The 16481-nt window shown below is 39.8% G+C and overlaps 1 protein-coding gene across 2 annotated transcripts in view; it reads right to left on the reverse strand.

Annotated features, from left to right (window-relative positions):
* Positions 1 to 16481, reverse strand: part of elmod1 (ELMO/CED-12 domain containing 1) — a 60089-nt gene that overhangs the window by 40353 nt on the left and 3255 nt on the right. For both annotated transcript variants that reach the window (XM_041199857.1, XM_041199856.1), the window contains exon 2: positions 3083 to 3228. In XM_041199857.1, coding sequence (XP_041055791.1) covers positions 3083 to 3227 — 145 coding nt within the window. In that variant the 5' untranslated portion in view covers position 3228. The remainder of the gene's footprint in view (positions 1 to 3082; positions 3229 to 16481) is intronic.

Consider the following 16481-nt stretch of genomic DNA (forward strand, 5'->3'; position numbering starts at 1 on the left):
TTAATATTGAGCAGGAATGGTGGAGATCCTAAGCTGCATTGCACTCAGCTTAATCTGTCATTGTATTAGCTATGTTTAATAACATATTTGCAGTGATCTGCTCCCTAACTTTCACTGTAATTTATGCCCAAGATAGTGCAATTACAGTTTCAGAATGTAATTGCTGTTGGATTCAAGAATGAAGCAGCCATCACATACGTGAAATGGTATGTGGAGCCAAGGAAGCACTGCTATCTTTCTTTTAATATCTGTCGACATAATAGATCTAATGAGAAAGTAGATTGCCATTATTTTTAGGAAAGAACAAGAATTTTATACTGAATTTAAATTTAATTTCAAGTGTTGTAAAACAAAATAAATTGTATCACAATCATTGCTCTGCTTTGTATTGCTGGTTAGAAGTTGTTAATAAGCAGACATTCTGGGGTAGAAATTCAGGTGTGCCAATTTCTATACCTCTGGATTCTTCTGCACAGTTTTGGGTGATCTCAGTCATATGACAATTTACTGTACCCCTCTTATGTCAAGATGGTCACAATTGTCCTGTTCAGACAGGCATCTCAATTTATCACCTTCTCAACAGACCTGCCAAGCAGAAAGAGTCAGCAGCTAACTTTTATGGACTAGCAGAATTCCCTTAGATACAGGGTGCTCTTGATGATATGCATGGTGCTGTAGGCCTTAAATGCAAACCCCCTTAATTGTATTGGTGGAAGTTCCAAGAAATTCTGTAGAGGTTCTTACAATCTTCATCTGTAACTTTGACAGAAGATTCACAGAAACTCTAAAATAACAGAATTAACATAGGCAGTTTATTTTATAAACGTGGGTATAGGAATTAATAACAGGAAAATGCGACAGGTAATGTTTGCAGGTATAATTTCATTAATATACTAGATATATTACATTATCTATGTTTTAAAATGTATAACCCTTATCAGTTTTAAAGCCAAGAACTCTCAGTAATATGGTCAACAACATGTAATAGTTAAGAGTTAGATATCTTGGTCTGAAATTTGTGAGGGGACCCCTGACCTCCCAATTTAACTTCACACAGCCAACTGTTTACGCTATTCTGCAAGATTTCTGAAGTTATTGCAGACAACTGGGAAAATCTCTTAGAAACTCTAGTTCTTTTGTATATATGATTTGTTAACAAAGGCTTTTCAAAAGTATTTTCCTTATAATATAGATTTGCAGTATGTAATCATGGATTTAAAGCCTGTTTTATGAATATTTGTTGTGTAGCAACATATCTGAATTACAACACCGCCATTGCTGCTTACACCTCCACCTGTCATACTTATTGAAATACACAGTGTTAGTTACTATTACCAGCAGCTTAGTCAACAACCAATATCAGCAGCTTAGTAACACAATTAGCTGTACATATCAACATAAGATGTCCTTTACACAAATGTGTAAAAATAGAATTAGATTTTCATTAATTCCATTATAGGGTAGTTTAGTGGTACAGACAATTGAAAACAGCATTTGCAAATCCTAAAAACCAGATTGGCTCCTTTTTTCAAATAGGTCTAGCAAATTGTGCAAAAACATTCCAACAAAGGAAAGCTAATGAAAGATTGAAAAGTAGACATGATTTTTCTGCAATTGCTGAATGCACCTGCACTTTAGGAATTTTAAATACTCTAAATTGAAAGCACATGGAGTAAATAAATCATTCACTGCAATTCACTCCTGCTTTATTTATCAGCATTGTTAAATGCACATATGCCTGCCACTGATGTTGGATTGTTACTGAAAGCAAAATGTGATGGGCACAGTAAGCTTGGAAATAATGCACTAATTTCCAAGGTATTTATTGCTTATTTTTATTATTGATTCTTAATTTCTAGCATCAAACTATAAATATAACATTTAATCAGAAATGTATTCAAATAGTGTCAAGAATATATAGAGAGGACAACATGGGGATAATTTTCATATGAAGTGTAGACTAGGTGAATGAGTCACATGTGGCCATCAGTCAAAGATGCCTGCAGGCAACCTGATCCACTTTTGGTTCAGGATCCTCATTATAAACTGGTCAATGAGCTGTCAGTGCAAAACATGCTTCCCAAGCAGCAGCTTGCTGACATGTGAGCAAGGAGTCTAGCAGGGTGGCCGAATGTGAAGGTACTGCAGCAGTACCTTGAAGACCAAGGTAGAAGCATTAGGAACGATTAAAAAATGGCACTTCAGAGCAGCAGGCAACATTTTGCCAAATGAACCACAGCAAAAACTTTGACTTTGAAGCCGTTAATCCCAAATCTCCATTTAATTTTCCTTGGCTGCATCTGAGAATCCTTTATATACACTGACAATGGCACTGACCTCCCAACTTGTCCCAACAGCTTCATGCAGTCAATTGAAAGTGGAATTAATAGCAGCCATGCAGGTCAGAACAGGTGGTGATTTTTATTGTATTACATAACCATAGCATATAATTAGTTGAAATTTAAAAGGCAGAATAGTACAGCAGGAGTGAGTCCAAAGATGGATTCTGCATCATACAATTTGTTCTATAATGAATTCGCTAATCAGAGGGCAGGTACCAAGCAGTAGCAATGGTTTCACTATGGGAAGGGCAAAGAACAAGTCAGCTGCAATCAAGATGCTACTTGAGGTGAGGGAGGTATATCTCCAAATAGGCTTGGCCTAAATAGCCAAGTGGTTATGGTACTGGGTTTGTAACCCCAAGATCAAAAGTTCAAATCTCACAATGGCAAACTATAAAACAAAGTAACTTCATCTGAATAGGAACAGATGGAAACGTGTTTGTACTCGAAAGAGTTATATCTCCAAATAGTTTATAAACAACAGGACATTAGAAAAACATGGAAGCAGATTAACTGCTTTTATTCTCAGCTGAAAAGTGCTAGCCAGTGGAAAAGGAAGGGCAAAGAAAGAAAACTTTGATTTTTGAAACCTACCTATTTTCAATGTCCTTTGAGCTCTATAAACAACAGGACATTAGAAAAACATGGAAGCAGATTAACTGCTTTTATTCTCAGCTGAAAAGTGCTAGCCAGTGGAAAAGAAAGGGCAAAGAAAGAAAACTTTGATTTTTGAAACCTACCTATTTTCAATGTCCTTTGAGCTCCAGGCTTCCTGCTGTAGCAGATTCTCTGCAGCTCACATTTTCCTGTTATTTTTCTCAGGGAAAATTTGAGAAAACGCCACAGACATTTGCAGTAAATGTACAGACACAGTTGAACCAACATCCTGTAGTCAAGCAATAAAAATAAATTAACACCACTTCCAGACAAGAAATACTTCCATTCAATAAATACAAAATATATCAACAACCTAGGATTTAAGAACTTGCATAATAATAACCTATGCTGAAGTCTTTTTTTTGTATTTTAGAAAAAGAACACATAATATTAAATTTTGAAAAGCTATTTTTCACAATCTGTCAGAATCCTTTTTCCAGCAAGACTGCGTGTGCCCTGGTGTGACATATCAGAAATTTACAGAATCAATTAATCAGCTTCCCACCTTTTATGCAGCATTATCAGCAGCTGACATGACAGGTAATCAATCAGAGGTGGGGTTGCCAACTCTGGTTTGACATATTCCTGGAGGTTTCATTACATGACCTCCCACTTCCAATCCAGTTGTAGTTTTTTCTCCCCATCTCCAGTAATTTTATAATAAGCTCAAGTGTGTAAAGAAAATGAAAAAAATGCCCATACCATGTTAACAGCTTCTCCTGGTTTGCCATCAACATTGTCCAGGATATTAATCTTTGATTACTGGAAATGCCAAGACAATCCGGGAGGATTGCCAACCCTAGCCACAACTGTAAATTCACTTTTCCACAATTCATAATATACTTGCACACTTCAGTGTAAGATTAGACAAAAACCCATGTTTATCAAATTTAACAAAATTATTGCTAATACATTTAACACCTTCCACTATCACCCAGGTTCATGCTATATTTTTTTCTTTAAATGGTCACTTTTAAAAATCTGTCTTATTTTGCTATCCTAGAATGATACAGCACAGAAGACCATTCATCCCACTGCACCTATGTAAGCTGTTTGAAAGTGCCACACAATCAGCCTCATACCCTGGCTCTTTCCACATATCCCTATACTTTCAATTATTTATCCAATTCTCTTCTGAAGGAATGTACCCCACCATTCCTTCTACCTCTTGCGTTTAGGGCTTGCTTAATTTCTCTTGCAATCTTCCCCACCCCATCTAATCGATAACTACCTTTATTTTTTCCCAAATCACAATGATTTAAAAGGATTTGAGTACAGGAGCAAGGATGTCTTACTGCAACAGTACAAGGACTGGGTGAGGCCACACCTGGAGTAGTGCGTGCAGTTTTGGTCTCCTTACCTAAGAAAGGATATATTTGCCATAGAGGGAGTGCAGCGAAAGTTCACCAGACTGATTCCTGGTATGGCAGAATTGTTGTATGAGGAGAGATTGGGTCGATTAAGCCTGTATTCACTGGAGTTTAGAAGAATGAGAGGGGATCTCATTGAAACGTATATAGTTCTGACGGGGCTAGACAGACTGGATGCAGGGATGATGTTTCCCCTGGTTGGGGGGGTGAGGTCACAGTCTCAGAGTACAGGATAGGCCATTTAGCTCTGAGATGAAGAGGGTGGTGAGCCTGTGGAATCCTCTGTAACAGGAGGCAGTGGAGGCCAAGTCATTGAAAATATTTAAGGAAATAGATTTCTAGACACTAAAGGTATCAAGGGGTATGGGAAGAGAGCGGAAGTATGGCATTGAAATACAGAATCAGCCATGATCATATTGAATGGTGGAGCAGGCTCAAAGGGCCAAATGACCTACTCCTGCTCTTATTTTATATGTTTCTAAAACTAAGGAGGAAAACTAGTGATTGGTTCCCAGGCCACTACTGGTGATACACAAAACTAAGAACTGGGAAGGAAGTGACAGCAACCCACAAATCACTTTTCTTCAGATTCCCTGTGCTTGTAGGAAAACAGATGGCCTCCACATTGTACCTGCAGCTCAGCTTAGATACGTAGTAGGGAAATCAAATCCACTTGGTGCTAATGTGGCATGCCACTGCCTTTAAGAAAATAAATTCCTGGAAATCAAATCAAAGCCAGTAGAAAAGACAATACATAATTGCTAGTTGTATAGTTATCCAGGTATGAAAATCAAAACGACAGAACTATATATATTTCGTAGCACTGTGTGTAGAACTTCAGCCCATCCTTTCCAACATGAAGTTGGTGGTCACCTGCATCAACACACCTGTACAATCCATCATGTTGCAGTGTCTGATGGCCGATGTCACAGTTCCCATAGCTTCTATCAAAGGTCTTAGTAATACAGTGTAAGCTGAAACCACTGGCTTGCAAGCTTAGACTGATGACATCATTGCTCTGGATGCAACTGTTCAAAGCAGCTTCCAGAACATCACAGCAGTCCAATCAGTTTTACAACAGATTACTAGGATTGCTGAGGAGCTGCCCTTGGGAGAGCAGCAATGTCTTCATGGAACACAAACCTGGGCTTCTCCCATCTCTACTTCGCTGCCACTGCCTTTGCTATTGCCTGTAAGTCAACAACCTGCTGCAGCCCAGACTGAGTGGTGCATTTGAAGCCAGAACTTTAGGGCCAGAGCTGCTGAAGGTCATCCTTCAAGGTCATCTGCAGTCTCCTCACTTGAAGGCTATGCTGCAACCACTGGGGAAGCACCTCATAGGAACATTAGGATAGGCAGAGGGACCCGCACTAAGGAAGTGTGCAAGTCATTACATAATATTGTTGCAAATATCTAGTTCATGGTTCATTTAATATTTTCGAGGTAATGTTTAGTTCTGGGAAGGTTACAATTTAACTGTAGAAAATTGTATAAATGCAACTAAAGCAGCTTGGAGTCTATTACATTTAAAATGTTGGGGCCACGTTGACTTAAGGGGTTAACAGCTAGAAAGTTAAGATCCTAAAACAGCATGTGGGCTCACTTAGCTGGAGACGTGATGTCTACACTGCTTGCAAAGAAGTGCAGTCCAGAAAGATGTTTTGTTTTGAGGGTGAAGTAGTTTAAAAGCATTCGGTGAAGCCTGAAAAGTTACTTCATCAAGGAGATGGGTGAAGCTTGAGAAGGTTTTCTGGTTTCAATTTATCTGTGGCCTGTAGCAGTGGAAGAGGCTGTACCAAGAGGGTGCTGCAGTTAGCAGGCTCCAGGCAGTTAGGGCTTGAAGACAACCTGGGAGCCCTTGATGTAGCTGAGAGTTACAGTTTGGACTTTGTGTGGTTTGCAGCTCACAGAGAAACCCTGTGAACCACTTGGCACAGTTGGAGCTCAGGAGAAGTCCTGGGGAGATGAGAAGGTGGCGGAAGGTTGTTGGTTCAATGCTGGATAGGGTTAGGGCTCAGAAGTCATCCTCGGAGCCATTTGTAGCTCGGTGTAGCCAGGAGGCTGGAGTTCAGAGAAAACAAGGGGCAGTGCCAGCTTATTGAAACTAGCAGTCTGCAATAGAGTTGGAAGTATGGCGGTAATTAGAAGCAAGAGTGCAGCTTTGTGAATCCCTTGGAACAGAGTGTCAGGAGAAGAGACTGAACCATTGAAGGTGAGCAGTTGTTGAGGCCGTCCGAGTCAGAGCGGCTTTTGAGGGAAATTTGAGCTAGATCTTTGAAAGTGAGAAGTTGAAATCCCTTGTAAGGGAGAGAGTTTTAATGAGATTTTGTGACTCATAGTGGTCACTGACAGCTGGGTAGGTCACTGAAAAACCCTTACGGTCTGTCTTGGTTGCACCTGCCATTTAATTTGCAGTGTTGGCTGTTTGACCACAATTTGCCTGTTAATTCATATTTACCTTGTGTTCATTCTGAATGTTAGAGTATAAGAATTGATATTGTAGTTTTTTTTCTGACTTGGTATAGTAAAGTTTATTTATTTGTTTAAAACTGAAGAAGCTTGTGGTTTTATTCTCTTACTGGGTAACTGGAATTTCAAACTACTTTAAACAAAAAGTTACTAGTTCCTAAATGGATTGTAATACATTTAAAAAAATTAAACTACTGAGTTTAATTGTATTGGAATGTACATTTTCTAGTGGTTTTTATTTTTCTGTTGGTCCAAAGATAAAAATATGATGGTACAGTAGAAGAAAGATAAAGGATGTGGAGCTGCTGACGAATGGAGAGATGTGGATGAAATTACTGGTAGCATTCTTGAACTATATGATATAGCGCTGGGCAGAGAAGGGCTACTATCTACTTTGTAGCCTCCCTTCCTCTTCCTGCTCCTCCACAGCCTTCAATCTTCCTCCATATAGTGCTCCTACTCCTCAGTTTCTCACTCGACAGGCTAAGGCAAGGATTGTTTCCTCATAACAGCCAAGTTGAGCAATGTGTAGTGTACTACCAATCTTGATGCCTGCTCAGCTGAGTACTGTAGGGTTCCTCCAGAGCAGTGAAGGCAATGGAAGTGTTGTCATTTGCATACTCTTTAATGTTTTGTGTCAAAGCATGCCTCTCATTTTGCATGCGTGTGTGTTCCAGACCAAAGTCACGAACCATGCTAATGAATAGATAACCTTGGTCACCCAGTAGTCAGCCTTTAACTTGCTGTGGTGTATCAAATACAGGTGGACCAGAAAGAAGGAATAGTGACTACTGCCAAGATAATAGGTTTTTATCAAATGATGCATTGCTTGTAGATTGTTACAGCCTTCTGTATGCGAAGCTTTGCACATTGCTGGTCAAACTCTGTGTTAAGCACTGCCTGGTGAGCTCAGGAACCCCCCCTCCAGCACAGTAGTCTCTGCTGCATCTGCTGGAGAGAAATACAGTGGGGGTTCAGAAGGTGTGCCACTTGATGGCCTCTATTTCCTCTGAGCTCTCTTCTTGGCCAGCTGAGCTTTTTGTTTCTGCTTGCCTCCTCTAGTGCCCTTCCAAACGGTCAGCCTCTAGCATCTGTCTCCTAGGTATCACCGTCAATATCTTCATACCTCACTTGCAGGTATCCTTGTAGCAGAGGTACGGATGCCCAGGAAGCCATGGCCCAGTGGCCAATTCGATGCAAGGAAAGTTTTTGGGTGTATGGCTGTCATCTATCCGATGAATGTGGCTGAGCCACTTTGGACATCTATGGCTTAGTAATCAGCGTATGCTGATGGAATTCGCCTGCTCCAGGGCCCCTAAATTGGCATCTCTTGACAGGACATGTCTGAGATAACAAAGGTGGAAACTGTTCAGCATTTACTCCTACCCAACATTATATGTTATACAGGTCTCACTACTGTAGGGGAATGCACTGAGGGTACAGGTTTGATCAACTCGCAGTTTGGTGTTCTCGGTCAGGTTGCTGTTGTTCCACATTTTCTTACACAACCTGGACATAACAGCTGTAAGCTTTTGCGATGCGCATGTTTATTTCAGCATCAAATGATAGATTGCTGGTGATTGCAGAGCCTAGAGATGTGAAGCTATCACCAATCTCCAGCATCACATTATCATTGTTGATTGATGGCTAGATGGCAATGTCCTGGACCATGACATTTATCTTCATCAGAGAGTTGCCCTATGCAGATGATGCCATACTAGCATTCCATACTGTGGAATACTTCCAGTGGCACCACGTGCAAACTTTCACATGCTTGTAAAGTTTGGTTTGAGCCTAAGGAACTTAACTTCCAACCCTTTGTATTCCAGTCCCCTTGAAATAGAGTCGACAGTCCATTAGCCTTTTATTTTTGTTTAAACTTTCTCCTAGTCTTCAGTGATTTCTGTGCTTGGACCGCTAAATCTCTGCCATAGTTTCTAGCTTCTTGCTATGAAGAAAATTTTCTGATCTAGAAACAAAGAAAATAGGAGTAGGTAATTCAGCCCTTCGAGCCTGCTCCACAGTTCAATATGATCATGGCTTATCCTGTATCTCAACGCCATACTCCTGCTCTCTCCACATACCCCTTGATGCCTTTAGTGTCTAGAAATCTATTTCTTTCTTAAATATATTCAGTGACTTAGTTTCCACAGTCCCCTGTGGTAGAGAATGCCACAGGTTCACCACTCTGAGTGAAGAAATTTCTCATCTCAGTCCTCTCTGGCCTACCCTATATCCTCAGACTGTGACTTGTTCCTGCTCGCCCCCCCCACCCACACACACACACACACACACACACACACACACACACACACACACACACACACACACACACACACACACACACACACACACACACACACACACACACACACACACACACACACACACACACACACACACACACACACACACACACACACACACACACACCACAGCTGGAGGAAACATCATCCCTTCATCCAGTCTGTCCAGCCCTGTCAGAATTTTATACGTTTCAATGAGATCTCTTCTCATTCTTCCAAATTCAAGCAAATCACCTCATTTCCTCACATGAAACTCCAGCTGTAATAATTTCGCTCAATTATTTAATTTACCAATGAATATTTGTAACTTTCTTCTCCCATCCACACTACTTACTGTGCCACCTAATGTGGTGTAATCAGCAAACTTGGATGCATGGCTATCTATTCCATCATTTAATTTATTTATAAATATAGTAAAAAGTTGACGCCCCTTGGGACACAGCTCATAAGATTATGCCATTTGAAATACATAACTTTTTCTACATTTCATGCCCTACCTACCAATTCCCTACCCAAATCAATAGAATGCCTCTAATTCCCTGTGCTTTCATTATGTGAAGTTGTCTCTCATTACTTTGAGTACACAATAATGCAATATAACTCAAGATAGGATTTTTAAAATATCTAGATGGTCTGTTGACATAATAAGTTATTTGTCAATCTTTTTAATACCTCTGTGTTAAAGATTTACTATTTTGTTCCAAAACAAAGTGTGCTTTCTCCCCATACTACATTTCTTGGGTAAGAATGGATTCTTTATGAAAGATTTCAACTTCAGAATCCATGTTGGGGCAATAGTTTCTCTTTTTCCTATTCACCTATCACCCATCTCTAATTCTGGCCTCCTAAGCATTCCCAGTTTTAATCCCTCCACTATCGGTGGCTGCGCCTTCAAATGCCTGGGACCCATGCTCTGGAAAACCCTCCTTAACCCTCTCCGCCTCTCTACCTCGCTTTCCTCTTTTAAGATGCTACTTAAAACCTACCATTTTGAGGAAGCTTTTGATCATCTAACCCAATATACCTTATCTGTTTCGATGTCATACTTAGTTTTATAATACTTCTGTGAAGCAACTTGGGACATTTTATGTTAAAAGTGCTATAAGTTGTTGTTGTTGTTTTCTTCTATATCAAGAATGCAAGAGAAAAAGTCAACATAGTTGATTAGTAATAGACACATGTCTTGAACATTCACAAAATACGCCTCAGGGATCAAAATAATTAAACATGCATTACTTAGTTATTAATCAACAACATAACACAATCAAGAAGCCCTAACAGATGAAACATTTGCTAAACAACATGGATAATTGATGGAAGGACAAAGATATTTTCTCACTTGTCTCCCTCAAGTTTCCCCACATCAAGCCTGATAATTTAAAAAAAAAATTCCTTCATGGGATGGGGACGTCACTATTATTGCCTATCCCTAATTGCCCTTAAGAACTCAGAGGACATTTAAGAGTCAACCAAATTGCTGTGGATCTGGAGTCACATGTAGGCCAGACCAGGTAAGGGTGGCAGATTTCCTTCCCTAAAGGACACTAGTGAACCCATTAGTGATGGGTTTTTACGACAATCGTCAATGGCTTCATGGTCATCATCAGACTTTTAATTACAGATTTTTTATGGGATTCAAACATGGGTCCCCAACGCGTTACCTTGTATTTCTGGATTACTAATCCAGTGACAATACCACTACGTAGCCACCTCCCCCAATGCTGACCTCCGTGGGTCAGCCAAAGGAAATAAACAGGTAGAGGCCTTGGATCAGGTTCGCCACTAAGTAGGAAGCTATTTGCCGCACTGTGACCAAAGGAAATGAATGTTTTACAAAACAATTTTTTTTAAACATACAATACGTCAGGAACTTGCATCACGCATCTCTTCATTCAAATTTCAGTTGAGTTGTAACTTACTCCCAAGTCATTTGCCATGCTGTTACAGATCCAAGTTTAGCAACATTTGCAGATTCTCCTGTTCATTAATTTTCTAAAATTTGCCATGATTTTAAAAGCATTTTTACAGGACATTTAGAAAACGTCCAAGTTTGATTGCTAAGGCTGTTAATAATAGGGTTTTTAGATTTTGTCTGTTTACTTGCTTCATCTCAATAAGTGTTTCTGTCTACTGAAAGATAAAGAAGCACATAGTTAGGCACTTCTGAAAGACAATATCCAGTTCATGTCATAAAGGATACTATTTGTATGTCTCTGGATTTTGCCAAACATTTACATATTGTGCAGCATATTCTGACCTCTGGATACAAGGAGACTACTTACAGGGATGACCAGTGCTGCTCAACTGAAGGAAATATCACTAAAATTTATAACATGTTTATTTATAGTTACTGGCCCAGTAAAACATCAGCCAGAAACTAAAAACCAGATTTGTGGCAGGTTATTAAAACAATATATTTTAAATGCTAGATGAAGAGCCACAAAGACAGACATTAGTAGGAATGCAGTTCCTTTTGCTGTGATAAATTATCTAAATTGGAGTTCAAGGGATTTAAAACAATGTGATGCCTCTGGAGCTTTCCCTCATGGCTTAGTAACATTTACATGTGCAGTCTGCACTAAATTAGCTGATCTTGGCCAACTAATCTCACAGTCCTTTGAACAAGGAGAGAAAAAAAATCAACCCGATTTCTTAATGTATTTGCTGTTCAGTAATACTTATTGAAAGTATCATACATCTAAATTGAGCAAGGACTGAGTTGAGCTCAGTTGTGATGCCTCTGCAGTTAAATACCCTACAGACAGTCTCATTAGGTTAACTTGATTGAAGTACTGGAGAGCACTTGCTGCTCTATGGGTCATATCCCAGCAAAGCAAAAGTATCTGTGAACAGGAGAAGGCGGGCAGGGAATGAAGGAAGAAAATTAGAGAAAAAAAAGCTGAATACTTATATACTCAAATATGGGTCCCCAGCGCATTACCTTGTATTTCTGGATTACTAATCCAGTGACAATACCACTACGCGACCACCTCCCCCAGTGCTGACTTCCTTGGGTCAGCCAAAGGAAATAAACAGGTAGAGGCCTTGGATCAGGTTTGCCACTAAGTAGGAAGCTATTTGCAGCACTGTGACCAAAGGAAATAAATGTTATACAAAATTTTTTTTAAACATACAATTTAATACATCAGGAACTTGCATCATGCATCTCTTCATTCAAATTTCAGTTGAGGATCTATCACCATCAATATCGTAACTTATTCCCAAGTCATTTGCCATGCTGTTACAGATGCAAGTTTAACAACACCTGCAGATTCTCCTGTTCATTAATTTTCTAAAATTTGCCATGATTTTAAAAGCATTTTTACTGGATGTTTAGAAAACTTCCAAGTTTGATTGCTAAGGCTGTTAATAATAGGGTCTTTAGATTTTGTCTGTTTACTTGCTTCATCTCACTAAGTGTTTCTGTCTACTGAAAGATAAAGAAGCACACATTTAGGCACTTCTGAAAGACAATATCCAATAACAAATATTTTAAGCATTTCACACATAATGATGACAGCACCACTGTTGACTTTGGTTTTCTGTACCAAAATATTTATATAGAAAATTGTGAATATAAGTTTTCTATTTATCACAAAGGCTATTTGGACTATACTAATATATGAAATGTGTAAAGGACTGTATAAAGTTTGCCATGTATTTTATCAGATCCCACTGAATGTGAAAATCTACAGCTGCTGCTGGTATAAGGACTACAAAATCAGTTGTTAATAAAAGCAATAATTCACCTTTTCAGTGTGTAAATTCAATCTGTTTTCACAACTAATTCTTAATTTTTACATACAGCACAGGATTTTCATACTTACATCCCTGTGGTAAAGTGAGGTGTCCTGTCCCTTTAAGAGAATGCAAGTGTACTGATCATGTGACAGCATTGACAAATCACTGTACAGCACGGGCACCTGGGAACTGTAACTCTAGTTCTGGAGGTTTCTGAGGGAGCCCATATGATCTGGTGCTCTGCCCTATGTCTCAATAAAACATCACTGTTTATTCTTACATCAGTCTCTCTCCATTATTGATTGCAAGCAGCAATTGAAGAGAACATAGAAAAGCGTGCAGTTAGAGTTCGGTTGGCCAACAAGCTCACTTACCCAAAACACAAAAGTGGCGACAAGGATAAAAACGTTGCAAGACCCCTGAGTGAGAGTCCACAAGACATGTGAGGAAAGCACTGGAAAGGGCATCTGGACTTAACTTGTAAAAGAGGCAGCCGATAATCGGAGCAGAAAGCACTGCTGCAATTTAGAATTTTAAAAACCTGCAGAATCGCAATCACAGGGATCTTGCCAAAACTCAAAAAGAGTACAAAATCTAGCAGAGAAAAGCCCACAGCTGCAGAGACAGAGTTAAAAAGCACGGTGACTGCTCTTAAAGCAGCAATGCATTTAAACTGGTAAATACATGAAAAATAGCTATGGGCATAAAATTATAAGAGACCCCAGAAAGAGCGCAAGCCTGTGGTGAGCCAACACCTAAAATTCATCATTACCCGGAAAGCCTATCGGAAGTGCAGTCCCCTTGCAGTCGATCACGATGCCGCAGTTTGGGCATGTCAATCCATTCAACCCCATTGCAGATGACTGGTCCCAGTTTGTAGCATTCTTTTTTTTTTACTGCTAATGACATCATTGGGGAGGAGAAGAAGAGGGCGATTGTTTTGTTCTCATGTGGGAGCAAAACATATGGGTTGATCTGCAGCCTTACGTCACAGAGCACCCCAGACTCGAGGACTTTCGATGAGTTAATAAAAATTGTACAGAGCCACCTGAGACCAAAGCCCTCAGTTACTATGCAGCGCTTCAAGTTTGATTCAAGGAACAGGCAGCCAGAGGAGACAATAGCTGACTATGTGGCTGTTTAAAAGGCATTAACTGAGCATTGCAAATTTGGAACGTCTATTAGTGATGTGTTGGGAGACTGGCTGATGTGTGGGATTGGAGATGATACTATCCAAAGGTGTTTGCTAGCCAAACCTAGTCTAGACTTCAATAAGGCATAAGAATTAGCTACTGTGATGGAGAGTGCTGATAGAAATTCCGAAATTATAAAAGATACACAAAATGGCTCCTTCCATCCGGTCGAGCAGGACAAACCGGCAACAAAAGGCACGAAAACCTACGGACTCCACGGAAAGGCGGAAAATGCTCTCTAGCTCATACCATTGAAAAACAACGGTACTGCAGTGAAAACCCACAAAATGAATGAGAGAAATACATCCAGGCCTCCAGTGAGTGAACAACAATTCAAACAAGTCGAATGCTTTTTCTGCCACCGTTATGGCCACATAACGTGGCACTGCAGAGAAAGACTAAAACAACATTATAAAGGCAAAAGGAAAAATCGTGAAATGTGCCTAATGGAAGAGCCAGAAGAAAAAGAATAAGACATCCATTCATTATATAACCTCAAAGTGAGTAGAACCGAGGCAATCCAAGTAATCATTAGAGTTAACGGACAACCCATTAAAATGGATCTTGCTGACTCTGCTCGATTGCGTTAAGCTTTTCTAAATGTCCTGCTATTTCTTACTTAATAATAGACTCTAGCATTTTCTCACGATGGGAACCTGTAACTAGTGGGATGCCATTAGCATCAGTGTTGGGGCCACAATTATTTACAATATATATTAATGACTTAGATGAAGGAACTGAATGTACTATCGCCAAGTTTACAGATGACACAAAAATAGGTGGGAAGGCAAGTGATGAGGATGACACAATGAGTCTACAGAGGGATATAGACAGGTTAAGAGAGTGGGCAAAAATATGGTAGATGGAATATAATGTGGGAAAACGTGAGGTTATGCATTTTGATAGGAAGAATAGAGGAGCTGAATATTATTTACATGGAGAAAGACTGAAGAAACCTATGGCGCAGAGGGATTTGGGAGCCCTCGTGCATGAATCCCAAAAAGCTAACATACAAGTTCAGCAGGTAATAGACAAGGCAAATGGAATGTTGGCTTTTATTTCAAAGGGAATGGAGTATAAAAATATGAAAGTCTTGCTAAAACTATACAAGGCACTAGTTAGACCGCAACTAGAATACTGTGAACAGTTTTGGTCCCCTTATCTCGGGAACGACGTATTGGCATTGGAGGCAGTCCAGAGAAGGTTCACTAGGTTGATCCCGGTATGGGGGGATTTTCTTTGGAGGAGAGATTGAATAGGTTGGGCCTGTACTCACTGGAGTTTAGAAGAATGAGAGGCGACCTTATTGAAACATATAAGATAGTTAAGTGAGTGGGCAAAAAATTGGCAGGTGGTGTATAATGTGGAAAAATGTGAGGTATCCACTTTGGTGGGAAAAATAGAAAATGACCTTTTTCTGTGCTGTAGACCTCTATGACTCTAGACTCCAGAATACTGTGCTATTGGCTATCCTCATACACAAATCACAAAATCAACAGGTAGGTGCAGTAAGTCATTAGGAAGGCAAATGGAATGTTGGCTTTTATTGCAAGGAGGATGGAGCAGGAAGTCTTGTTACAACTGTACAGAGCATTGGTGAGACTACATCTGGAGCCTACGGTTTTAGCCTCCTTATTTAAGGAGACAGTTCAGAGAAGGTATGTGAAGCTGATTCCTGGGATGACAGGGTTGTCTTGTGACAAAGGATTGAGCTATGACGTTTAGAAAATGAGAAGTGATGTTATTGAAACTAAATTCTGGGGGATGCTTGAGAGGGTAGATACTGAGATTATTTTTAAGGACATGAAATGGGGGAAGGTGGTAATAAGACAGGGGAAGATCTGTTATGGGATGGAAGTGAGGAGAGATTAAATGACAAAAGAGTTAAATGTGCAGGGCAAGGGGGAGTGATAATGGGGCAAGAAAAGAAACAGAACCAAATTTACTCCAGGAGACAAGGGCCCCACTGGTAGACCTCTGAAAAACAGAGATAACGTTTCAGATCAATGACCTTTTATCAGAACTGGAAAAAAAAGTTAGAAATGTGATAGGTTTTAAGGTGGCAAAATGGGGGAAGAGTGGGGGAAAGAACAAAATGGAAGCTCTGTGATAGGGTGGAAGACAGGAGAGATTAAGTGACAAAAGAATTAGTTGCGCAGGGCCAAAGGAGTGGCAATGGAGCAAGAACAAAAAAGGATCACAAGATGTGCCTAGAGCAGGTATGGATGGCAGAATAATGAATAGCTGCCGCCTGAAAGCAAAATAACAAGAGTAAAACCAAACTATGCAAAGAAACAGAAACAAAATTATGGCATTAAATTGTTAAATTCAACGTCAAGTCCGGAAGTTCTCCCCAATATAAAGAAATATAGACAGACAATGAGGAAGGGGAGAGTCAGAGGT

This window comes from Carcharodon carcharias, chromosome 11 (genome assembly GCF_017639515.1).
Source record: "Carcharodon carcharias isolate sCarCar2 chromosome 11, sCarCar2.pri, whole genome shotgun sequence".
In the NCBI taxonomy this organism is placed as follows: Eukaryota; Metazoa; Chordata; class Chondrichthyes; order Lamniformes; family Lamnidae; genus Carcharodon; species Carcharodon carcharias.